General features: G+C 35.2%; 1 protein-coding gene and 1 long non-coding RNA gene across 6 annotated transcripts in view; one reads left to right on the top strand and one right to left on the bottom strand.

The window, feature by feature from the left end:
• Positions 1–27772, top strand: part of LOC147578512 (uncharacterized) — a 126127-nt gene that overhangs the window by 50364 nt on the left and 47991 nt on the right. For 2 of the 3 annotated variants that reach the window (XR_015255283.1, XR_015255284.1), the window contains exon 3: positions 7209–7335. The exons of the other annotated variant lie outside the window; for it this stretch is intronic. This is a non-coding gene — a long non-coding RNA (uncharacterized LOC147578512). The remainder of the gene's footprint in view (positions 1–7208; positions 7336–27772) is intronic. 3 annotated transcript variants of the gene reach the window in all.
• SCN9A (sodium voltage-gated channel alpha subunit 9) overlaps positions 1–27772 on the bottom strand; it is a 168188-nt gene that overhangs the window by 4643 nt on the left and 135773 nt on the right. For all 3 annotated transcript variants that reach the window (XM_086718809.1, XM_086718808.1, XM_025924769.2), the window contains 8 exons: positions 25235–25389; positions 20906–21079; positions 16975–17097; positions 12770–13051; positions 12274–12327; positions 11196–11333; positions 5022–5126; positions 2991–3261 (listed from right to left, as the gene is read on the bottom strand). In XM_086718809.1, the coding sequence (XP_086574935.1) occupies positions 2991–3261; positions 5022–5126; positions 11196–11333; positions 12274–12327; positions 12770–13051; positions 16975–17097; positions 20906–21079; positions 25235–25389 (1302 nt within the window). The remainder of the gene's footprint in view (positions 1–2990; positions 3262–5021; positions 5127–11195; positions 11334–12273; positions 12328–12769; positions 13052–16974; positions 17098–20905; positions 21080–25234; positions 25390–27772) is intronic.

The raw sequence follows: 27772 nt of genomic DNA on the forward strand, positions 1-27772 counted from the left end.
ATTTCAGAACTGTCCTTTTATATTGAAAGCAATTTCATAACAATCAAAAGATTGAGCAATCCCAAAGGAAAATGAAATTATCATTGTGACATTTTCTCTCCTTTTACTAAGTTTGTGGACATTTTTTTCCTCCAAAATAATTTTAATTATAAGGGTAATACGTACTCATGTAGAAAGTTCAAGCAGTACAGTAAAATGCTAAAAAGGAAATATAAATCACCTGAAATATCACCAATTATAATCACTGTTACTATTTTGCTGAGTATCACTTTTGACATTTTTCTATGCAAGCTCACACACACACATTGTCACAGGAATATAATTATGTTATATAAGCATCTTTCATAATTATAGTCACTTCATCATATGTCATGGAAATATTTCCATACAAATGACAACAAAGTAATTTCTTATAGTTTTACAATGTTCTTTCCAAATAAACACATATTGAAGAAATTTATGTTGTTTTCGCTGAGATGAATATCCAAGTAGGTATATTTTTTCTAGTTACATGAGCATCATTTGATAATACATTAATAAAAGATCAAACAGTATATTTAAAATTTTTTATCTATCACGAAATCTATCTCCAGAAAGTTTGTACAACTCCTCAGTTATATATGAAAGTGCTCATACTCTGCATGCTCAATTAGTATTGTAATTCTTTATAATTTTTACCAGAAAATCTTTATGATGTTTCAAAACATCTCATTATAACTTATTTCATTTTTCTTGGAAAAAAATCTACATTTTTTTTCTTATTTTTTGGATATTTTGGGTGCTTGTTGGCTGTTTTCAACTTTCTCTTTTGGCCATGTTAAGTCCTTTGCCCATTTCTCTATTGAGATATTTACTATTATTGATTTAGGGAGACTATTTTTCTATTGAAAGTGTTAATCCTTTATTGTTCTTGAATGTTACATAATTTTTTCCCCTGTATTTTGTCTTTCAATCTTTTTGTTTTGGGTAGAGGTAGTGGTTAGTTTTTGTCCATAGAATATTTTGATTTTTATGTAGACATAGTTGTTATTTTTTTCTTCATAGATTCAAATTTGTGAGATGACATAGGAAGGATGATTCGATTCAGGTTCATTGTTATAAATCTATTTCTTCTTGAATTTATTTTATTTTACACTTTAATCTTTGATTCATGTGATTTTTCTACTGAGCAAATTATTTATCTTCTATATATTTGAAGTTAAATTTTGAATTATCTATTTGAATCTATTGAGCTTTTTAAAACACTGTTTTACTTCATCAGTGTTATAATAGTATAAATATCTAGCAATACTTTAATTTTTCTTCCAGATGAATTTTATAATCATTTAGACTTATATTGCCATTATCTCCATCATGCAAAAAGACTTACTGATATTCTCACTGGGATGACACTTTATTTATAATTAATTTATTTTAAAAAGGGTCATGATTAGAGTGATAGCCTTCTTATCCAAGTAAAAGAAAAGCCTTTCAATTATTTAAGACTTCCTTTATGTATGTTAGCTTCCTCATAGAAGTCTTATGCATTTCTTATTAAAGTTGTTACTAGATATTTTACTTTATTTTTATTGCCAATATAAGTGATATTTTTCTTTAGGTATACTTTCCAAATTTTTTGTCCACATATAAAACATTTATGAATATTGATTGATACATGTGATTTAAAATTTGTATCGGGGCGCCTGGGTGGCGCAGTCGGTTAAGCGTCCGACTTCAGCCAGGTCACGATCTCCCGGTCCGTGAGTTCAAGCCCCGCGTCAGGCTCTGGGCTGATGGCTCAGAGCCTGGAGCCTGTTTCCGATTCTGTGTCTCCCTCTCTCTCTGCCCCTCCATCGTTCATGCTCTGTCTCTCTCTGTCCCCAAAATAAATAAACGTTGAAAAAAAAAATAAAAAAAAAAATTTGTATCTTCTGAAATCTAACTGAATCCATGTTTTTGGTGGATTCTCTTTCATTTTTAAAGAATGCCATAATATGATCTGAAGATGAAGATAACTGGCTCCATGTACCTCTCTGTTTTCTTATCTAATTGCATCAGCCAATACTGTTAAAAATAGAAGTGATAGAGGAACACTCTTTTCTTCTTCCTAATTTAATGGGAATGCTCCCACTATTTTGCTTGTTATTCCTCTGAGATTCCTACCTAAATTTTAATTCGTTTTCTTCTATCTTAATACTTTCTTCTCTTTTTTTCAAAAACTGATTTTGAATGCCTCTTCGAAGTTACATGGTACTCAATAAGGAAGTTTTAGATCATATGACCTTTAACCCTTCTGGGACTGTTTTATCATCTATAAGTTGAATTTGTATTAAATCATCTCTGCAATCATGTTCTGTCTAAAATTTGTAATTCTTAAAATAAATGAAATCCTAAAATACTGGGCAAAGCTTGTACAGATAATGAAAAAACAAGAGGACAGAAAAACAGCTATGGTAAAGGGGAGAAAGTATACAACCATGTGCTGTGATTCACAGACATGACTGAGGTTGGTTGAGAAATGATTGTATTGACAAGTCTTTGCCAAGTATGAAGCCATAAGAAATGAAAATGGCATTTCTTAAGACTTTACCTTCACTTTGAATTTAGAAAGAATTTTCACGCAGAGTCAGGGATATTCTGCCTGTTAGTAATCATTAATCAAGGGACTGTTCTCATATGTGCTAAAATTGGAGGTGATTTCAGATTCTGCATTGGTCTTCCTACCTACATATAGGTCTTCTACCTTCAACCCTACATATAGACGTAGTTGCTACTTCTGTGAAAAGTAATCTTGGAAATCAAATATCAAGAAGTATTACATGCTTGTGGCTTTGAGGCCTATAGCATAAACATAAGAATTCTGACACAGAGGTCTTTGTTTTATTTAGTTTTGTTTTTAAGTTTCCTCCATTCTTCATTTTACTAACATATCCAAAAGTAAATTTACATTCAAGAATTCAGAACCTTCTCTGAGCATGTGTGAAGTTTAGTTTGATTCAAAATGGTCTTACCTACAATGGAGAGAATCACAACCACAAAATCAAAAATGTTCCATCCTACAGTGAAGTAGTAATGTCTGAGGGAGATCAGTTTCAGCACACATTCTCCAGTGAAAAGGATAATAAAAACCACATTTATCCAATATAAAACATCAGTCATGTAGTCACTTTGTCCCTCTTTTTCTACCATCATGGTTACCATGTTGAGGCAGATAAGAACCATGATGGTGATATCAAACACTTGGTTTGTTACTAGGTCAAATATACATCCTTGGAATTTGTTCTGTAAAGAAACAAGAATAATATGGAATGTAGAGTAAGTTTTGCAAATATCCATTAATCATTATATTAGTAAAAGATTTTTTTTAAAGTTGTGTCTTCAAAGTTGCATAAATTATCTTTGGTCATAAGTTCTTGATTCTACAAGAGATGAGTTGTATCATGAGTTAAATCATGAGTTGTATCATGAGTTAAATCAAAGTCAGAGTGAATGAAAAGTTTTTGTTGTTGTTGACTTTCAGTATATACCAAACAGACTTCAGTTGGTCATGTATACTAACATTTGCTTTTAAGCTCATCCAACCCTAGTATGTTATATATGAATTGTTTCAGTCACCAGTAATTTTTTACTAAAATACCTCAGCTCTACTACCCGGAATATTTCAAGTTAATAAAATATCATGTCTCTAAATTTCTACTTTGCCATATTATTTTAACTAATGTGTTGCAGTGTCTTATATGACTGCTGTAGTATCAGAGACTTATATTTTCCTATCTCTTTCATGTATGGAATATGTATTTCCATACATATTCATACTTACAAATCACCTTTCTTTTCAGTCTCACTGTTAGTATTATACTTTCTAGGAAACATAGCTTCTTCAAAATCCTTTTAGGAAAGGCCTTAAAGCATTTTACCAAGATCAAGTAGGGCATGCAAAAAATTAAATACCAGGGTTTCAAATCCATAGATTGTGATTCAATAGGTCTGGTTGAGACCTGGCAATGTGTCCATTTAAAAAGTGCTGAGTGATCCTCATGTTGCCAGCTGGGTACTAATTGGCTTTGTCTTCAGCCATGACTCTTTGGCAAGGTGTGTTATGTTCAATACAAATTTAAATGCATTATATGCATTTAAATTATATGCATTTACATTTTTTCCCCCAAGTTGTTAGAGGAATACAAACTATTCTTTGACTGCTTAGACTCACTATTTCCATCTGAGCCCATTCTGGTCTTTGATTTCACAGTAGGAAAAAGTTTAGACTCACAACCAGTCCAACTGCTTCTTTTGCTATTTGTTGCAATATTAAAAATCTTCATGTTAGTTTTACCCTACTGATAGACAGCAATCACTACATCATAAAGTCATTACTTAGATAAATAAGTTTCAATCAAAATTACATTTTATTTGTATTCTCCACAGGCCACTGCACTAGTAGTAAGCTGTGTAGCTAATATAAAAGTAAAACCATATATAATTATTTGTAATTTTTATAGGAATATTAAGAACAGTGATAATGTTCAAAATACATATATTCAGTTTTATAAGGCCTTTTATTCAAATATTAGCATTCATGTTTAAGAACTAGTTGTACGTTAAAGATGAATTAAAAATAATTGAAAATTTATATGCTAGAGATATATATGTAAAAATATACAGTTGCCCCTTGGACAACAGTTTTGAACTACATAAGTCCATTAATCATGGGTTTTTTAAAGATAAATACAGTGCAGTACTGTAAATATATTTTCTCTTCTTTATGATTCTCTTAATAACATTTTTCTCTAGCTTACTGTATATAATACAGTATGTAATACATATAACATGTAAAATATGTGTTCAGCAATCATTTAGTTTATCAGTAAGATTTTTGGTCAACAGTAGGCTATTAGTAGTTAAGATTTGGAGGAGTCAGAAGTTGATATGCAGATTTTGACTGTGTGGAGGGTTGGTGCCCCTAACCCCTGTGTTGTTTTAAGATGAATTGTTTTTTTTTTCTTTTCTTTTCTTTTTTTTTTTTTTTTTTTTTTTTTTTTTACCCCTGGCCGAGGTATTGGCTTTTGTGGTTTCTTAGATCCCAGCTTTTTCATCGCATTATAATATTTCTTCTGTTCTTCTGTCATAAAGATGTCTTGACCTCCAAGGTAAAGAAATAAAAAAATAAATCTAGTTAAAATCAGAATCATGGTCTGGATCTTTCTTCAGATCATTAAGATAGGTTAAAAATGTATTAATATAGAAATAAAATGCATTTATTATGTGCCACGTAGCTATAAATAAAACCCATCTTAAAGAATTACTTACATGTAGGCATGTTATTCTCCATAAATAATGTAATGTGCATACGTAAAATATATGTATTACATATAATAATTATTGGCTCAATTTTCTTTTGGTGCAGTAACCCGTGTCATTTTAAACTATGTGCTGGTATTTCATTTTATCTGCTACCTATCTCAGGCATTTTATTGCTAGATTACAAATATATTAGGAAGAGTTATACAAAATAATACTGAACATCTTTTTTGATGATTTGGCTAATATTTGGGACTCTAATGAAAAGTAGGGGCCAAAACCATAGTAAAAATAATTTTATGTTATTTGTATTCATTTATAAATGCCATATTTGTTTAGCACAGAAAAAGAATATACAGTAGTGCCCTCTTATCTGTGGTTCTGCTTCCTGTGGTTTCTGTTACCCATGGTCAACTGTGGTCTAGAAGCAAGTGATCCTCCTGGCATAGGTCAGAAGGTGAATAGTAACCCAAGGCTACATCACGATGTCTGCAGATAGTCACCTCACTTCATCTCATTACATAGACATTTTATCATCTCACACCATCACAAGAAGGGAAGTATAGTACAATAAGATATTTTGAGACAGAGAGACGATATTCACGTAACTTGTATTATGGCATATTGTTCTATTTTATTATTATTGTTGTTAATCTCTTACTATGCCTAATTTATAAATTAGAATTTACCATAGGTATGCATGTAGAAGAAAAAACATGGTACATTTAAGGTTTGGTACTATCTATGGTTTCAGGCATCCACTGAAACATATGCCCTATAGATAATGGGTGGGGGAGACTACTGCACAGTGAACATGTAACACACAATATCTGTGTGTGTGTGTGTGTGTGTGGGGGGGGTGTTTGAAGAAACTTGTTAGATACTTTTTTCATTCCAATAAAGAAACTGCAATATAAGCAGGTTATTGGGTGTCAACATTATGTATAATACTGTTGGAGGTATTGAGGAAATGGCCAATGATTAAGGATCCTTGACCTGAAGGACTTCCTAATTGAATAGACAACCTTTAAAATTCAACAGTAAAAATAACTAACTCTAAAGTTTTTTGGGGTCGCCTGGGTGGCCCAGTTCGTTAAGCATCTGAGTTTGGCTTATGCCATGATCTCATGGTTTGTGAGTTTGAGCCCCATTTTGGGCTCTGTACTGACAGTGGAGAGCCGCTTTGGATCCTCTGTCTCTCTCTCCCTGTTCATCCCCAGTTTGCACCCTCTCTCTGTCTCTCAAAACCAACCAACCAACCAACCAACAAACAAACAAACATTGGGGTGCCTGGTTGGCTCAGTCGGTTAAGTGTCTGACTTCAGCTCAGGTCATGATTTTGCCTCTGTGCTGACAGCTGAGACCCTGGAGCCTACGTTGGATTCTGTGTCTCCCTTTCTCTCTGTCTCTCATCTGCTCATGTTCTGTCTCTCTCTGTCTCAAAAATAAATAAACAATTAAAAAAATTTCAAAAAGAAAGAAACATTGAAAAAATTTAAATGAAGGTTTTTGATCTTTATTTCACAAAGGGGGCTTAGAAGCTTTATCTGTTCTTTTAGGGTATGCCAATTTTCTTAAAATTATCTGTAATTTTTACAGATTCACACATTTTCTACATTGATGTGTAACATCAACTTTTTAGTTATGGGACAAATTAGTATAATCGATGTAATGGGGAATTTATTTTGAATAATTTTTAGTTCTCGAATCCTTACTTAATTTGTAGGGTTGGGGAGTTAAAGATCATCTGGTTATTGTTTCCCTTTAGTTTTCTTGGATTGGGCAATAGCTTTCTATTATACCACATTTTAAAAAATGTATCAAATACCTAATGGTAACCAGACTCTGCTTTCTTTCTTTAAACTGTTTTAACTCACCTTTATTCTAGTTGATATACAGTCTTTGGTATTTATCTTACATATTCATGCTAGGTATCCAGGAGAGCCTTCAGGCCAGTGTTAAGAGAACTACTTATGAGCAGAAGCTGAATGCCATACCATGTCAAGAACTTACCAGAAGAAGCTAGGAAAACACTGGGAAGAGAACTCTGAATTAGAGGTAAAAATCAAAGTGGCAAATTTTAACTTTTCTTAATGATACCTTGTTTGCCAAAATAATAAAAGGTGGGGATAAAACTAGGAGATTACAAAATGCTCTAATAGAGGAATTTGTGTTGTTTGGTTTTACTGTAGCTTTAGAGACCTTGTGCAAAATGTATCCCTTTAAAAGCTAGATGGAAGACACTCTGTAAATCAGGCTGGTCCTTTTCAACGTTACACACTACGTCAAGGCTGTGTTACTTAGTACTTAAGACTGTAGTTCTAGTATCAGATCATCTTTGTTCAAATCCTATCTCTGTTGTCCTTAGGCAAGTTTCTTAATCTCTTTAAGGATAAGTCATCTCATCCTTACAAGAGTAGCTATATCTCAGTTGTCTTGTTCTGAGGATCAACTGAGATCATGTATTCAAAGCACTCAGAATAATGCCAGATACACAAGCCCTCAATAATTGTTAGTTGCTATTACCGTTGTTGTTACTAACCTTCCTAATTAGGTTATAGTTACTAAAAGGGGTTCCTTTACTCAGAATTTACCCATACGTAACCAGGGCTATATTAGGTCTTTGTGTAAATATACTACATATTTTTCCCTTTTGTAACTTGAACCTATTAATAATTTGTGTTCTAATTTTCCAAAGTATGTTTTCTAATGAATTATTAAACTCTTATTATCACATGAACTCATTAAAATTAAAACATTACTTATAGAAGTGATGGGTATTTGGAAAAACTAGTAAAGTGGGGTTGGTTATTAGAAGAGCTATGAGCTGAGACCAAAGCACTAAGTTAAAAAGCCTTAAGAGTCAAGAATACGCTGGGAAAAGAATATGGGCTTTGAAGTCAAACAGACCTTTGGATCCTGAATGCCAATGGACCTGTTGATTGATTTGAAACAAATTACTTATCCTTACCAGGCCCCAGCATATATACTTTTCTATAAAGATGCCACTTTCATTAGCTTGTCTGTGGATTAGATGAATTCACATACACAAAGTTATCTAGCAGAAGATCTCCTATGTAGTAGGTTAATTGAAGTATCGGTCCTGTTTCTTACTAAGGTGGAAAGAAACCGTAGGCCATTCAGAAAAGGTCAGAATATAAAAGGTATGCTTAAATTGCAAATTAAATACTAGAAGAAATGTAGGGGATAGTGGTAGTTGGCAGTGCTTCTAAATTAGTAACTTTTGCCTGACAGTAATGGTAATGGTGTCAACCCATCCTATCTTCCTCCAGTGGCAATTCTTGTAAGAGTAACATTTAAAAGCAAGAAGATTAAAGCAGTTAGGGTTGTGGCTGTCCTGTCCATGGTCACATGGCTTTATCTAGATATATGTTTGATTGATCCTATGCAGGGAATATTGGGGAATCATACGTATATGCTTATATACCATATATACACATATATAATGACTAAAGTTGAAAAAAAATAAATTGAAAATTAGAGTATACTTTGTAAACTTATTTTCAAGGTTAATTATCAATTTTTAGAGATTCTCTGTCTAAAGCCACGAATATATGATAACGTTAGCTAAGTGTGGCTCTCAGATATTAAATGTAAGAATGGAAGATGGGATTTTCAAAATATCTTTGAAAATAACCTATATTTGAAAATGTAAGCATAAATAACATTTAACATTTACTAAATTTCCTTCCAATTGTGAATATCAGTCACGTACAATAATGACATTTCATTTCTTGTACATCTATCTTTTCTTAAATGCTAAGCCAGTATCTAAAATGACTCCCTCTTGGAATCCTACCCCTTATCTTGGAAAGATTTCTTTTCCTGTGGGTGGTGCTACAGTTACAGTAACTCAGCCAACTTTGACAGGAAAATTGAGACTTCTTAGATGATTTATTCTCTTGCAAATCACAGATAATACTATAGACTGTACCCACTACAGGCTCTTCATTGAACATATCCCGTATTCCCCATTGATGCAAATGACTAATGCGGAGACTTAAATGTGGTCCAGGTAGCAGGTAATGCAGAATCTGACCTAGTCTTGGGTCTCTCTTCAGTCATTCTACGCATCATTGCTGGATTCAGTTTTTAAATTAGAACTGAGTTTTCACAGTCCCTGGAAGAAGAGACTCCAGAGTTGGATCTGTGATGAGACTACTTCCTAACTGTCGGATCACACGCAAGTAACACATCCTCTCTGACAGGGGAAGTGGTGATATAATGCCTTTTAGGTTTGCTGTAAAATGCGACTAAGATTACACATGTGGAGTACTTTACACAGAATCAGACACATCATCAAGTCATAATAAATGCCACTGTCCTGCCTATATGTGCTCCCTTGCTCAAAATACCTCAATGACACATCAGCTCCTACTGAAAAATACCTAATATGGCTTTTCAGATCTGCTCTCAGGCAAGACTTCATCTTGTACTATTTCTCTTTTTAAAATTCCATCTCAAAACTCCATTCAAACTGGATGGGAGGCTATTCCTCCTGGATTACTTCCTCTTATGTCAGCCCTATGCATGTGCTCACACATTTCTCTATCCCTCCCTCTGGATTATCCATCTTTCTGCCTCTCAGTTTCTACATGTCTTCTTATTAATCTTACAAAGCCCACCAATTGTCACATAAATGTGTTTTTTTCTATTTATATCTATTTTTTCTCTGTCCATTTATTTTGTTGTTATTATTGTTGCTTTTGTTCATTTTTATTACACTTATCACTGTTTCATATTATAGTATTTAGGGATCTGGCATAGTGCAGGGGCTAAAAAATATATGCAGTACATGGGATCAACTACTGACCTTATCAGAACTATCACTTACTAGATGCATGATCTTGGGTACATCACTTAACCTTTTTGTGGCTGCCCACGTTTATCAAAGTCAATAATAATAATAATAATAATAATAATAATAAATTTTAGGGTGGATATTTTAGGTTGAATTGTGTCCCCCCAAAAAGATATTTTAAAGTCCTAGCCCCTAATACTTCAGAATTACCTTATGTGGAAATGGAAATGTTGTCATTGTAGATGTAATTAAATCAAGGTGAGGTCATACTAGAGAAGAGTGAGACTTTAATCCACTATGACGAGTGTCCTCATAAGTAAAGGATAGAGACACAGAGAGGGAAAACACTCCATGTGACCATGGAGGCAGAGACTAAAGATATGCTGCCATAAGGCAAGTAACACTTGAGCTACCAGAAGCTACCAGAAGCCTTCCCAAAAGGCTCTAAGGAGAGCATGGCCCTAACAAAACTTTGATTTTGGACTTGCAGCCTCCATAACTGTGAGAGAATAAATTTCTGTTGTTTGAAGCCACCAGTTTGTGGTACTTGGTTATAGGAGCCTTAAAAAATTAATACAGTTGATGTGAAAGTTAATGAAACACAAATCTCAGGAAAGTATCTTACTTGCAACATTCAACAAATCTTAATTTCCACCACATGTATCGTTGCTTCTGCTATGATACAAACTCCCTGAAGTCAGGAAACATATCTTGTGCTGTTGTCCATCAAGGGCCAGCCCAATGTATACCACACAGAGCAGTGGCTCAGAGAATGAATGAAGTAACTCCTTATGAAATATGCTTTGAATGAACAATTAGTGCATTAATTTTTCTTAATTAGTCAATCCTCTATAGCGAACATTGACAAAAACTCAATACTTGTCATATTGCTTAAAAATATGACAGAAGATAATTATTTTCTGTGCAGAGATAAATGAGATTAAGCATATCTGTATTCAATTATTTAAAAAAATAAATGAAGTTATAATGAAGCTAATCACTAATTGGTATCAAATTAAATTTCAAATCATATTTTTAGGAAAATAATTGTTCATATTTTTCAGTACAGTAAAAAAAAAACCCTTAAAATACTTATCTTTTTTTTCTGTTGGTTGAAATTATCTATGATGACACCAATGAATAAGTTCAAAGTGAAGAATGATCCAAAGATGATAAAGATGACAAAATAAATATACATGTAGAGGCTGTATTCATAGATGGGCTGCTTGTCTACCTATAAGATTAACAGAAGTTAGCAGCATATTGACAATAACATTAATGATTTTGTTTTTTTCATGGTCTGACAAGTTAATCCAGACAGTGCTATCCTTGGTGAACTTGGCTTTTCAGAAGCCATTGCATCTTGAGGATCAGCCTAAACCTTCTTAAAATTTATTCAACATTAAGCATTAAGCGTTAAGCAATAAATATTTATTGCATGCTTACTATGTACATGAATATAATCTTCAAATGACTACAAAGGACTTAACCATATGTAGTACTTGTTCCCAGATTGGTAGGACAGACAATCTGGTAACTAACTGAACTAAAGTATGTTATTTATTTCCAGAAAAAAAAAACTGTAAAGAATGTGATACCATATTTATATAAATTTTATTGATTTTTTTTTCTTCATTTGATTACACAAATGTCTTCACTGGATTTAATTTCTTAGCATGGAACTCATTTCACATAAACCCTTCTAGAGCATTTTAAACATAAAAACAACAAAATCTATGAATAAAAAAATTTAAAACCCATGAATAACTTATGATCTTTAATTTTTATTTTGATAAATGTATTTATTGAGCACTATTGCCAGGGTGTGCAAAGTGCTCTACTTACATTTTCTGGTTGGTTCCTCAGAACAATCCCATGACACGGACAGTAATTTTTTTTTTTTTTCTTTTTACAGCCAATCAACAAGCTGAGAGAGGCAAAGTAATTTGCTCAAAGTCAGTTACAGAGCTTATATATGATAGACCCAGAATTTGAGTTAAGCTCTGTCCCCAAATGCTGCACACGTCATCACTAGGCTATTATTGGGTGGAAGGAAGTTCTTCATTTTGTGTGTACGTACCAAGGGCTCCTTGGAGCTACTATTTGAAAATGGCTGACCTAAACTCAGGAGCTTTAAAAACTGTAGAGTTTGTGTTATATTGACCAATACTTACATTAACAGAATCAACAGCTGCATACATAATATCCATCCATCCCTTAAATGTTGCCTGTAAATATAACAATAGAATCTGAATGTGAAGCTCACACGCTAAGATAGCCATACACGAATTCAGTCCATTTATTGTTACATTTATTAAGTGATATCAAATCACTGAATTTTACTGTATTTCAAAATATCAATTTAATATAAAGATGCTATGTCGAGCACCAAAAGGACATAGTGCCAAGTCACATTGTAAATCTTAGTCCTAGTTAATTATTTCCAGGTTGTTACAATTCCTGAAAATTTTGCACATGAACTTTAATTTTTCCAGAGGTAGAGTTTTCCAGAACATGTTTTATAGGCACATGTTCTATGAAAGACCAAGTCTCTTTTTAAAGTCACAAAGTACATTATCTTTAACTTCTAGTTAATAGATTAAACAATGAATTATATCCTTCATCCAGAGTCCACTATAATATCAAGCATTCATGACAGGGCTCACTTACAACTTGAAGCAGAGACAGGTAACCAAGTCCAACGTTATCAAAGTTCACCTTCAGGTTTTTCCACCGCACATTTTGACTAATGTTCATCAGTGCAGAACAGTCGGAACGATTTTTAACTAGACTTGTTGGAAAACGTGACCCATCTGTGGTATTAACACACTCATAGAACTTCCCAGCAAACAAATTTACTCCCATGATGCTAAATATTAGCCAGAATATAAGACACACAAGTAGCACATTCATGATGGAAGGAATTGCACCTATGAGTGCATTCACGACCACCTAGTATTCAAAGGAAAGAAAAGGATGATTAGGATTAGTAAAAATGTTAAATGGTCCACATTAATGAAACACAATGCAGAATTAAGGAAATTAGAAAAGCCACCCTTGGGGGCGCCTGGGTGGCGCAGTCGGTTAAGCGTCCGACTTCAGCCAGGTCACGATCTCGCGGTCTGTGAGTTTGAGCCCCGCGTCCGGCTCTGGGCTGATGGCTCGGAGCCTGGAGCCTGTTTCCGATTCTGTGTCTCCCTCTCTCTCTGCCCCTCCCCCGTTCATGCTCTGTCTCTCTCTGTCCCAAAAATAAATAAACATTGAAAAAAAAATTTAAAAAAAATAAAAAAAAAAGAAAAGCCACCCTTACATGTTTAAGACATCAAATCACCAAGCAACATGTATTAACTATCTATGCTTAGTAGTATGCCAACCAAGACAAACGAGACAGGAGCCCTGTGATCGATAAGCTTACTTAAAATAGTTGATAAACACATTGAAAGTATTAGCAACAGTGCAAAACAAAGTAGCTAAAAATGATACCATAGCTTAAATAAATGAAAAAATAAAAATAATAAACCAAAAACCTGATATATGTAAGGTGAAGTCGAAAATCTGCATAATCTAGGGAAAAAAAAGAAATTTCTAAGTATAAATGATAAAAAATAAATAAAATGTACATTTAAAGGTCAGTGCTAGCCCTAGATTTGTCAGTGCTAAAATTCTCCTATATAGAGAAAACACTGGTGTATATAAGCTGGAGTTAAGTTTGGGAGTCTTTCAGCGTATGAACCCCTTATATTTAATTGGTTCTGCTAGTTGTATGGTGCTGAATTCAATTAAGACCTTGGGACCTCAGTTTCTTCATCTACAAAACGAGAGCCATCTGTTCAAATTTATTATTCTAGCTCTAAATATACTTTATATATAAGTCCTTGGCTAAATATAGATAATGCTTGCCTTGGTTAAAATAAAAATGAAATAGTTTATCATTAGTTAATACTTCCTTTATTTCAGCTTTTCAGCATTTCCACTGCTATTAATCACTGGTGCCTCTTGCCATTCCAATTTTCCTGCATGGAGACTATTGTGGCATTTATCACTCTCCAGATTTTCTTAATTACCCCATCTTTCGAAACCTACCTGTCTTTTTATATTTCAGCTCTAGTCTGTATTTGAGTCCAAATGTGTTAAAGACTAATTTGTTAAGTGAGAGCACTGTGCTCCCTCTTTTTTCCAAGCAGTGAAACATTAAGAATCTTTGACCATCTTTGAGATTTTCTAGAGCAGGGGTTGGTGAGCATTTTCTTAAGTATTTTTAGGCTTTGAGGGTTATATGTTCTCTGTTGCAAGTATTCAATTCTGCTCCCGTAGCAATAGATTATAAACAAATGGGCATGGCTGAGAGGCAATAAAACTTCCTTTACAAAACAGGCAATCAGCCTGTGGGCTTTAGTTTGTTGACCTCTGACCTACAGCAATAGTACCTAGGGTCTGTGGGCCACTGAGCTTCCATGCCAGCATAAAATTCTATGAAAAACATCATGGTTGTATTTTTTTTTTTTTTAACGAAGAGATGATTCATAGTGTTATGAGATCCTTATAGTGTACGTGACACTAAAAGGGTTAGGAAACACAGGAGTAGAGAATAAAGTTCAAAGTGGTCAACTCTTGTTCAAGCCTATGCTTTCATCCTCACTTCCTGCTAACCTCCACACTGTGCTTATCACTGAGGCACATTTTTCCTTCTAGTCCTTGCTCAAACATGCCTTACACACTCAACCCTATGTTTCTCTACCAGCTAGCATCTCTGCCTGGAATGTCTAGGTGCCTGGGGGTTGAGGCCCACTATTTCAGTCCTGGCTCCAAAGTCACCTCCTTGTGAGGCCTTCCTAGACTTCCCAAGGTAGCTACTCTAGCCTCCATGGTCCTGTAGTACTGTGTGCTTACCATTTCATAGCAGATGTCATAGAGTAACCACTGTTTCCCTGTCTGTCTCTCCATGACTTTTGTCCCCACTCAGTCTTGGGGGACTGGGGTCTCTTCACCATTGTACTCTTTTTATAGCCTAATAGCTGACACATAGTTGGTGTTTAAAATGTTTGCTGAAAGAATGTGAGTAATGGTGGTCTCTGAGGGAGATAGGTACATATTGGTCTGATGAGCAGCCATTTGGGAAAGTCAATAAGCTTGAGATCCTCAAGATTCAAAGGAAGCTAACTACATAATGCCTCAAATCATCATTTCATTTACTCTTCAGAATGATCCTGCAGTGGGAAGGAACATATCTTTTTATGTGGTTAATAAATGCTACAGAGATATATCTGCTCCTCCAAATCTATTAAAACATTCTCCAATTATTGATAAAAAACAAACAGCAAAGAGGGTAGAATAATGGGATAGCTTAATTGCTGAGGGAAGTAGCTTGTAGGGTAAAATACATTCTTTGTTCAAGAAAATGCAGTAGATGGTCTGTGTGAGTCCAGATAGGAGTCATAAGTTCCAGATCAATTGTAACATTCTACCAATGCTCAAAAAACGAAGTTAATGTCAATGGATTCCAATACTATCTTTCTGTGTGATAACACAACTTGTAATTTTTCAATTCTTATATGATAAAAGTATTGAATTACACTTATGAATATTGTGTATAATTATGATCTCTCACATACACTGGAGCCATTATACATTGGATGCATTCAACACTAGACATGACAGTCATAGTTTAGCAGGGATAACCCTGAAGATCTGCTAGACTAAAAGATCTCTGATATTCACCTGAGGCTTCAGATTTCTGAGCCCCACCCCAGAGTTCATGATTCAGTAGGTCTGGAGGAGGGCCTGGGCATCTGCATTTCTAATAAATTCTTAGATGATGCTGATGGCTGGTCTGTAGATCACACTTCAGTGAGATAGACTAATCTGCGTGTTAAGTTGTTCAGAGACTACAGGTAGAGAGGCAGTCAGATAAACAAGTACAAAATAATATAATAAGGATTTTGTGTGAACATAAAGGGAGGATGATCACTTATGCCTGGTGGTGAAGAGACAAAGCAAATATAAATTGGAGCTTAATGGCTGGGTAGGTGTCTGCTATATTGGGGAGCTAGGGTTGAGACAGGGCAGGAAGAAGCACTCTCAGCCAAGAGAACGACAGAAGCATGAGAAAGCAGGTATAAACCTGGTAAAAAAAATAAATTTGAGGAGAGCAGAAATAAGTGAGGATATGGACTATTTAGAGAAAATAAGGTCATTGTCCCGCATGTATTTTATGAAGTTGCTGGTTTAATACAGCTCTGAAAGCTAGGTTGCTAGTAATTATTTTTCTCACCTTGTTTGTCTCTGCAAAATGGTCTCTTTTCAGGCACCATGCAGCCTTGTGCAAATTCAGTAAATTTTCAGAGCTTTAGTTTTCTCAAATGCAACTTGGATATCATTCGACTATTATTGAAACATTTATTTTAAGGATGAAATTTAAGGTGGTGGCTGATGCCCCTTGACTTCCCTGGTTTTTCTTATGACTCCTACCAGGGTAGCTCTTTAAAAAAATATATTTTTTGAACACCTGATACAGGCAAGTCCTTGATGACTGGTATTTGGGAGATGTTATCAGAACTAATAGTGTCCCCTTCACCTAAATTTCCTAGCACAGGGAAGATTTTCATTTAAAAAGGGAGAAGTCACTTATTTGGATTACTGCCTAACAGTATTACGTGAAGGAGGCATTATTGTATTTGATTTACTCTTTGTTAAACAATATGCACTGAATACTGTGTATATGCATATCTATACACATATATAAACATTACATCTATATATATACATACATATATGTGTGTATAAACAGTCCATAATTTCTACATACTTATTTTTCATATTTTATACTCCATTTAGAAAATAAGAATATTATACTAGAATGTTTAGCATTTTCTTACCCTCATTCCTTCAAATCTAGATAAAGCTCTTAGAGGTCTTAAAGCTCTAAGTGTCCGAAGGGATTTAATGGGGCCAAGGTCTGAGTAGCCGAGAGTGTTTGCGACTAAAGTAACCAAAGAAACCTACAAAAAATAAAATTTTCATTAATCATTTCAATGAAATAATAAGCATAAAGAGGAAAAGTCAAATTCAAAGATGACTAACAGCAGACCAATAAGAATAATATGAGTTTAAATATCAAATTGTCTAGTCATTGGCTAAAAATAGGTAAGATGTGCTTTTGTTAAGGAAATATATTTAAAGAAAGGTTAATGAAAATAAAAGAAATAATCGAAGGAAAGTAGTTTCTTACCTTGAATAAAAATCACACATTCTTTTTACATGTTTGTAGTCAATGACTATATAATTGCTTATTAATATGTTTATGCTTGATATATTTAATTAGATATGCTATATATTTAATTACAGCAACTTATGTTATACATTTATGCTATGCATTTAATTAGAGCAACTATCAAAATTTCAATTATAATAAAACCCAGGGCATAAGAAAGTGTGTGATTTTGAAGCTAAGTCATAAGAGTGTGGCATTAATTCAGCCAAACCTATGTCTCAGTGTAAACATTATTCAAAAGCGTTTTGAAGACTCATGATTTTGAGACGGAGTTAATTCCCCACAAGGCTGTTTTGCCTTGTGATTTATCAGAACTGGCACCAAAAAGATTTACCTAGTAATAGACACTGGGAGAAAAATCTCAATTGTATTGAAGAGAGCAAAAAGTAGATGATCTCACTGGCTTTGCAATCAACACAGACATACGGACCTTCATCATGTGAGACCTGCCACAATTACCATGATCAGTATGCAACAGAAATTAGTGTTCTTACAATAAACTATCTTAGAAGAAAGAACATGGACAGAAATAAAATCAATACACATTTTGGTAATAGAGCAATGAGCTCCTCAATGACCTTACATCTGGATCTGTAAATGCATGAAGTCTCTGAGTGCGTTCCATGTAAAATATTCATTTGTTGTTACACTGCGTGTAGCAGGAAGTAATGTCTAAGAACAATGTCCAGAATGTAGCTTTTCATTATGAATGAAGTAATGACTAAAAGATTCAAGTTTTCCAGGGAAGACTAGGAACACCTGAGAGTCATTGTTCTTATATTTAACTATTGACAGAGTGGAAAAATTCAGCGCTCACAAGTTCACTGCTCCTGCTATCAGAGACAAGTAAACTGATTTATGAATCAAAATGCGTTGAAGACTTTTGTTCTTTCTCATACAGTTACTTCCAAATGCCTCAATGTTGTGCAGGTTTGGTGGTACAGTAGTGAGCATAGCTGCCTTCCAAATGTCTCAGTGTAACATTGTTTATTTTTAAGTCCTTTATATTATATATCCAGCAGAACTAATTGTCTGTCCCTCATATCATTTGAAATTCACCCAAGTCATTCAGGTCTATTATTTTCCACTTAAATACACTTAAGAAAATGTACTTTTTAATCAGGATAACAAGTATTCCCTTTTAATCAGGAAAAAAAAATTTTCAAATGTTTATTATAATTTTTTTAATGTTTATTGATTTTTGAGAGACAGAGCATGAGCAGAGGAGGGGCAGAGAGAGAGGCAGACATAGCATCCAGAGCAGGCTCCAGGCTCTGAGCTGTCAGCACAGAGCACGATGTGGGGTTCGAACTCACAAGTCTTGAGATCATGACCTGAGCTGAAGCTGGATGCTTAACAGACTGAGTCACCCAGGTGCCCCTCTCTTTTTTTTTTTTTTTTTTAAATTTTTTTTTTTAACGTTTATTTATTTTTGAGACAGAGGGAGACAGAGCATGAATGGGGGAGGGTCAGAGAGAGGGAGACACAGAATCCGAAACAGGCTCCAGGCTCTGAGCGGTCAGCACAGAGCCCGACGCGGGGCTCGAACTCACGGAGTGTGAGATCGTGACCCGAGCTGAAGTCGGCCGCTTAACCGACTGAGCCACCCAGGCGCCCCGCCCCTCTCTTTCTTAAAATACATTCTTGTAAACTGAAAATACATACTTGTAAACTTCTATTTCACAGGCTGAGTGATGAAAGTAACTATGTTTGTGATAATGTTTTTAAAGGTTTTTAAATACCTTAAATATTTTATAATAACCCATAAAAGACCCAATCATATTTAATGGTTAAGAGAAAAGAAAAGAAAAAGCCTACATTCTTTCTATCATTTCTTCTTATTTTGTTTAGCCTTTCTTTAAATCTATTATGTTACAAAAGCATCTTTCTTACCATTTATTTTTCTATCTAGTAACTAGGTAACATATATATAAAGGTAAATTAAAAAAAAATCAAACAATATGAAATCAGTAACATAAAGTATCAAAAATTAGAGATCAGATCTCACAGAGAAAGCCTAAGATAACATAAGAGGTGTAATGTATAGCTATATCTCAATAAAAAAATTGTTTTTGCATATCACCTATATAGAAAGCAAAATGTTAATTATTGTTTTTAATATTTTATATTTTGACCTGTTAAAAAGAACTTACTAAGCTTTGGATAACAATTGAGAAATTAAACTTTTGAGTAGAAATGATGAGTTTTGTTTTAATTTTGTAGTCAGATTTTGCTATTTATAGTCTTTCTTACTTGTAATTTTGATATCTATGAATGATGCTATATTTTTCTTTTCTGAAAAGTTTAATGATGCAAACTGGTGGTTAAATGTTAGAGCACTTGTTAACATTATAAATATTTGCATGTTGCCCTCTAATTCCAGACATCAGATGGAAAACAACTCCCTAAAAATTATAACTTATTATAAGATGTCCTTTCCCTAGCCACAAAGACTAGATTTTGGAAAATCTAGGGAAATTAGTAATAGATGGAAGAACATAAATCATTCTGAGAAAAATTAGATTTGGATATTGAGGTCAAAAATTAACTTAAAAAAGCCTTTTAAAATAATATAAAATATAATAACATAATTATTATATGTGATATATTATTAAATTATATTATTAAAATATAAAATAAAACAGAGAACACTAAACAAGAATAAATTGGATGTTGCACCATTTCTATTTGAGATGCCTTAATCTCACAGCTATTTTAGGATCTCTTTCTTATTTCAACAAGATTCCCCAAAAAATATTTTTGCTTTGTTAAAAATAATTTGTAAACTTAACCTTGCTTATATATTTTCCATCATTCAAGTGTTGAACAGTTCTCTGAATTTATTACTTGACATTGTCAATGCCTATTTTTCTGTTCCATTGCCACTCCAGAGATTAAGGGTAGGTTGGATGTTTCAGGTGGGGACAAGAGTGTGACTCATATTGGTTTTCCTTTTCATTGTGAAAGAGATAAATATTTTGAAATTCATGCCTCTCCATTTCCCTAACACAGCTATATAGCTTTTGTGTCACCACTTTTACATAACTTTCAGCTAACACATCAGCTTGATACATCCCTTATTGTCTCTTATTTTCTAATTTTATATTGTAAAAAAAAATCAATATTTTATCTTTTTAATCTATGCCTCTACCCTCTTCCATTCCCACACCCACCTCCTAGTGTTTCATTTTGTTCTTATTCCCAACAGCAATGATATTTGAATTATGTATACATACGTGTATATAAAATCACATTTTCTCTTACTGCAGAAAACACATGCAAAGTAAATTATAAATGTTAGAATGGCACAGAAAATAATTTGCATTCATTGAAGAATTTCTCTTAATACTCCTTACAGAGATATTTCTACTGGCTATATTAATATTTCAAAAAAAAAAAACCCATAAATGTATAGTCTGAAAGTACAAGAAGCTAACCAAAATTAAAATATGATAACAAACAACATTAATGAAGGTTCTTCAGAACACTTATTTATAAGAATACAGCCTCTTTTAAAATTTAGTCAAAGTACCTACATCAACAATTAAGAAATCCAGCCAACACCAGGCATTGGTGAAATACGTTTTATAACCATATGCTACCCATTTTAGAAGCATTTCCAGAATGAAGATGTAAGTGAATATCTTGTCAGCATACTCGAGGATAATCTTAATGGTCTTTTTCTTTTCAATATATATATCTTCAAAAGCCTGTGAAAATAATAGTCAAATTTCAATTCATGTCCAACTTAAAGCTTATGATTCATAACAAACACAGGAAATAAAGTTCTGATGGAGAAACCACTGAAAGATAATACTGTTATGGGCTAGCTGACTTTCTTCTGGTTTACAGCGACTATATAACACTTAGTTTTAGACTACTTACCAGTATGCACTGCTGGGCACAAGAGATTAAGGGAAAGGATGTAAAGAATAAATTTTATAATCCTTTAAAAAGAACCATGATCTCTCATACTTGCAGCAATTTCCACTTTTTTTGACTCCCCTTTATCTCTCTCCAAATGGGATAAATCCTAATAACTTAAGACATGATTCCCAGATCAGCTTGTCATATATATTTTTCTCACCCTGCACTCTCTTTCACACCACCAGTAGGATTTGGAGACTCTCCTCCAGTTCTTATATGTGTGTTCACTCCCAGTGCCTAGCACTGTGTCAAGAACACAGTAGGAGACAAGGAGAAGTTTGCTCAATGAATGAATGAATGCAGTATCTTAACAGGGCTGTAGAACACAGAGGATTTCTTTCTTTGAATCTTGCACAATATTTTATCATTCATTGAAAGCTTAAGCTCTACAAATCACTATTTACATTCATTCCATGAATGCAGCACCTTTTAACACTCTTCTAGAACTTTTAGTAAGTGACAGATGATGGTTCTATGGCCATAGTCACAAGTCCCTTGGGAAATAATTTGAATTTACTTAACAAATTCAGCTCAGTGAGGACACTGAAAATGACTGCTGACCTAAACAGGTGTAGAGCATTAGGATTTTCCTTCTCTCTCTCTCTCTCTCTCTCTCTCTCTCTCTCTCTCTGTCTCTCTCTCTCTCTCTCTCTCTCTCTCTCTCTCTCTCTCTCAAGCATGAACTGGGAAGAGAGGCAGAGGCGAAGAGAGACAGAGAATCTTGAACAGGCTCCACACTCAGTGTGGAGCTTGACACAGGGCTCAATCCCATGACCCTGGAATCATGACTTGAGCTAAAATCAAGAGTTGGATGCTCAACTAAGTGAGCCACCTGGGCACCCCAGTATTCTCTCTCTTGTTTAAGCAATATTCACTTTGTGGAAGAACATGAAAGTCAAAGGACCCGTACCCTTATAGTGGTTGACATTATACTACCCATCCATAGCCATGGGCTTGTCCACTTTCTTCTTATTATTATAAGTCCTTCTATCAATACTTTCAAAATGATCCTTGGCACTTATTGCAAACTGTTGTTATCAGTATTGAAGAAGGCAAGAGAAGTTGGGACACAGACAATGGGCAGACCTACCAAGATGATAAAAGAGATTCTAGCACCTAGCAGAGGTTCTGAAAGTCAGTGGCACTGAAGTACAAGAAGAAACTTCCAGCCTTCAGGGTTTTTGGGCCTCCCTTCTCCAGGTTGTAGAGGAATCAGGCAAGCTACTGAGATAAACTATGGCAATGCTTCAGTACTTGAGATGCAAAGTTATTTTTTTTAAAGTTTATTTATTTTGAGAGAAAGCATGGGGAGGAGCAGAGAGAGGGAGAGAGAGAGAACCCCAAGCAGGCTCTGTATTGTCAGTGCATGGAGCCCAATGTGGGGCTTGAACCCACGAACCATGAGATCATGACCTGAACCAAGATCAAGAGTTGGACACTCAACCTACTGAGCCACTCAGGTGCCCCTTGAAATGCAAAGTTTAAGGAAGGGGCTTTATCACAAAGAACGAGAGTGATATTCCTGGAACTGAGGTGGAAAGCAGGACCAGTAGCAAGTCTTGATGCTGAGAGCCAAACACTGTGCCTGAATACACCTTGCTCTGACTAGTCCCAGAGCTGGAAACTGGATTCAGTCTGCAGGGTTCCTAGCTAGCTTCCAGGACTAGTTATGTGACTGTGGGAGCAAGGAGGCAAGGACATCATTATATGAGCTCCACCAATGTGGGGTGTAGGTTTTACTGTTACTCATTTCAGTTACTATTCATTTGTTTTTATGTGGTGTGTACTCTCCCTTTTGAGGAACCACAAATCAGTGAAAAGATATAGTAGCTTTGATTTTAGACCTCAGGTATGAGTCTGTTGTTTACTAGCTTTAGGATATTAACTAACTTTTTTTTTTTTTAATTTTTTTTTTCAACGTTTTTTATTTATTTTTGGGACAGAGAGAGACAGAGCATGAATGGGGGAGGGGCAGAGAGAGAGGGAGACACAGAATCGGAAACAGGCTCCAGGCTCCGAGCCATCAGCCCAGAGCCTGACGCGGGGCTCGAACTCACGAACTGCGAGATCGTGACCTGGCTGAAGTCGGACGCTTAACCGACTGCGCCACCCAGGCGCCCCATGGATATTAACTAACTTTTTAAACTCTCTTCCCTGCTTCCTCATTGGTAAAATAAGCAAAATAATCATAATCTCACAGGATTGTTTAAATATTAAGTGAAAAAACCTATATAAATATCTTGAAGCATAATAAATATGTACTAAATTTGAATTGTTACCTTTCATTTATTTTACAGACAGGTATTTTAAAAATCTAGCTCAACTGGCAAACTCCCTGAGTAAAAACAGCAGTTTCTTAAACAACCTTTCTCTTTTCTTCTTCATATAATTCACTTGAATTTCAGTTTTGAAAGCACCTCTCGCCAAAAATGTCATCTTCCTTTGGACATTTTTAATCAGGGATTACTCTAAACTTTTCTTTATTTTTTTTTTTTCTCTCCCTTCTAACAGTCTCAGTCTCATGTGTGACTCAGCACAGAATAAACTTCATTAGGTATTAGGAATTAGATTCCTACTTGCATTCCACCAGATAAGAAGAGTAGCATTTTTTAAAATTCATTTTCTGTTTCAGGAGAAGTCATCCACTGTGGGCCCCGTGCATCCCTGCATGTCCTTGTTGGATAGGCCAAGAATGCAAGGCCCTGACTGGCTTCACTCTGGCTATTTCTCAGGGTTGTTTTTGCAACAAGCAACCTTGAGGAATAGAGACAGTGTCTCTGTCTGGGACAAAAAGCAAGGTTGCATACTGCTTGCTATAAAAGGACAGGATTCCCTAAATTTAGGGCTCTTCAGCTGTGATGCTAAACCACTGTGTGTGCACCAGTCATTTACCCCCCTGCCATGCCCTCATGAGACTTGGGGATTAGCGGGACCAACATAAACATGTTGAAGTTCATGTTGCTTCCAAAATCATGAGAAATAAAATTCTTTGTCTCTGACTTGGAAGTCTCCTATATTCTACCCCCATCCATGAAACAGTAACAGGTTAATTTCTTATAAGTAGAGTAAAATCCAAAATTCATGAAGACTATCTATGAGGCAATTTACAACTTTCTTGAGTATTGTGTCTTCAGTATAGTGGAATTTCCAGTGGTATCTCTAGCTGGAACTGGGCTTCTAATGGTTCATTTCTGGTCGTGTCAGCAGGAAAGACAAATAAGTAAGAAAAGGCTCAGGGAGTGCGAAACTCTCCTAGAAAGTGCTTTCAACTCTCATAGAAAGTGCTTGATATATATGCAAGAATAAGAATGTGTCCCTTTCTCACCCTAATATTACAGCTTGTGTTTCAAGATCTTCATAAGCTGACACTGACTGTCTTTGTCACAGTACCTGTGGTTACCACTCTCTTTCCTGTGTTTGCTCTTCCTCCAACATCACTTTCTACAGGTTGGCAACTTTTAATGTGCTGAATACCTCCCGATTTTTTATGCTTCCTTATCCCTGTACACTTGTTCCCCTCAGCCCACCCTGTCTCTCTGGAGGATCCCTGTTAATCTTCCTAGATCTCGCACAACATCAACTATCTTTCTTAAATTCCAAGCAGACAATAGTTCGTCTCTTGCTACAGAGCTTTATCAATATTCCTCACTTACAAACACATCTCAGTGCTGTAATCACTTGTGCCTCTCTCCCCAGTGCTCTCTTGAGAAAAGTACCTGGATCTTAGCCACCTTCGCATTCAAGACAGCAAGAATAATGCTGGCCATGTAGTAGTGCTCAGCAAATATTTACTGAACTAAGCTAAATTTTTGTCCTAGCACTAATTATAGGGCTTCATTTTTAGGCAAAACAACTTTCCATGTTATTTTTATCCTCCAACTCATTTATTAAAAATACTGACTTACTCAAGAGATTGCTTTAGGTGTCATATCACTTACCAGAGCGCCACTGCTGAGCAGGATCATGAGAACAATAAAGCTTTCAAACCAACTGTGTTCAACTATTCTGTAGCAGGTTTTCCTGATGTTCCACCAGATTTTTCCTTTCCCTGACTCTACGTCAACTTGGCAGCATGGGAATCTCTGCACACAACCTGGCAAGAGAGACATTCATGTAAAATCTTGATATTCAGAATAAATAAAATGCTTAAAATACCCTATTTAATGTGAAGCTTTCCCTGTGATGTCCCTCAACAGAATAATTGCTAACAGTTACAATGCAGCTTTAAATAGATTCAACTTGAATAGATTCAATTAAAAATAACTTGTCAATGATTCTAACTTAAAATGTATTCTTGTCTTCTGTATTTCCTTGATTTCTTGTCAATCTCTTCCATGATGTTTAGGCCACTTGTTTTTTCTTCCATTATTGCAGTCCTCATACTGTGCTGATACATGGTGAACTCTGAATGAATGAATATTAAACTAAATCTGAGGACAAAATGCTTTTCAGGGCATTCTTTGCTGACAAACTAATTTTCCTTGATGTGGATCTCATCTACAATTTCTGCTACTTCCACTCTATTAAAAACAAAAAAAAACTGTGCCAAGCACCATTCTAGATAATATTAAGAGAATTGGTAGAAGTTTCTAAAGTTATGTTCAAAAGAAATAGATCTTCATTAGAATATTCAGGTAAAACTGTTTCAAGTACTCTATGTTAAAAGCAACTTGGGACATGTGGGTGGCTCAGCCGGTTAAATGTCTGACTTTGGCTCAGGTCATGATCTCACGGTTGGTGGGTTCGAGCCCCGTGTCAGGCTCTGTGTTGACAGCTCAGAGCCTGGAGCCTGCTTTGGATTCTGTGTCTCCCTCTCTGTGTGCCCCTCCCCCACTTGCATTCTCTCTCACTTTCAAAAAAATAAACATTAAAAAAAATGTTAAAAAAATAAAAACAACTCTGTCTTTGTAATCACAGATATAAAGCATGCTGCTTTGGTAAGTTGAGGAACATTTAATTTAAAATTTTTTAACCATTTATTATCTTTTGTATACTTAGCTGTGTATATAATTTCTTCTCCTCAGGGAATTTATTTTTGGTTTTGATTAGGCAGATAAATATAGAAATAAATGACTGTAACTGGATAAAGCAACTGAAACCACAGATGTAAAGGGGTTATTTGGTAGCATGGAAGAAGTCTACCTAACCTGGCTTGTTTGCTCAGGAGAGGTTGGAACTTTGTGGAAGGAAGAGCTGGAGCCTGAACTGAGTCAAAGTATTAGCCAAAAAGAGTATGGGTGGAATGCCCTGCCAAGGAAGCAAAATGTGTTATGCATAGGAATTATAAGCAGTTCAGAGTGGTGATGAAAGCACAGTGTATACAAGAGGCATAGGTGAGAAATGAGGTTAGAGAAATTGGTCAGATTATGGAAAGCATTTTCTACCACATGAAGGAGTTTGGTGTATATCCTAGAGATGATGAGGAGTATGTGGAAGGTTGCAAGCAGAAAATGATATAGGCAGATGCAATTTAAATAGATGTCAACAGTTGAATGGAGGATAATCTGGAAGAGAAGAAAAAGGAGAGCGAAGGTGTAGAAGGACTCAGAGCCAGAAAACCATTTAGGATTCTGGTATAGTAGCCTTAACAAGAGGGGCAGGTTATGGCAACTTCTAGTTTCTAGAGCAATAACGGATTGAAGACATGTATGGCAGGTAAAGTCAGATGGATTTACAGACTTACTGGATATGTGATGTTAGAGAAAGGGAGGACTCCCAGAACAACTGGGTGAAGGTCAGCAATGAAATGAAGAACAAAAGTGTGGGAGCTACTTGGCAGAGTTTGAGTTTGAGATGCTGGTGGGACTTCCAAATACCAATATCCTGCAGATATCTGGAGGTCTGAATCTGCAGCTCAGGGGGTAAGTCTGGGCTAGGAAAGAACAGTTTTGAGGTCACACAAAAAATATATTTTAGGATAAGGAGAGAAAAAAGGACCAAGTCTGGAACATCTTAGAACAGTTAATATTAAGGAACAGAATGCAATGGTATGCTGGAGCCAGTTCACCCAGGCTGTTGATAACTCATTGTTCAATTGTCAGGAATTTTTGTGAGCCTGTTGTTAAATGCAGCAATCCTCAAGCATTAAATTATGTGAACTTAAAACTATAGCTTACCATTTTGTTTTTAATGTTTATTTTTGAGAGAGAGACACACACGGTGTGAGTGGGGGAGGGCAGGGAAGAGAGGGAGACACAGAATCCAAAGCAGGCTTGAGGCTCTGAGCTGTTAACACAGAGCCTGACATGGGGCTCAAACCCACAAACTGCGAGATCATGACCTGAGCCCACGTCAAACACTTAACCGACTGAGCCACCCAGGCACCCTGAAATTATAACTTACTTTTGAAAGGATAAGAAACACTTAAAACATATCACTTTCTAATCATTTCAGTTTATCTGTGCTCTTGAGTATATGTGTATATTCTATCTGGATTATGTAAAATTTGGACTACTGTCATCTCTTCCCAACTCCAC

Source organism: Puma concolor, chromosome C1 (genome assembly GCF_028749965.1).
Source record: "Puma concolor isolate L17-30 chromosome C1, mPumCon1.1.hap2, whole genome shotgun sequence".
NCBI classification, from domain to species: domain Eukaryota; kingdom Metazoa; phylum Chordata; class Mammalia; order Carnivora; family Felidae; genus Puma; species Puma concolor.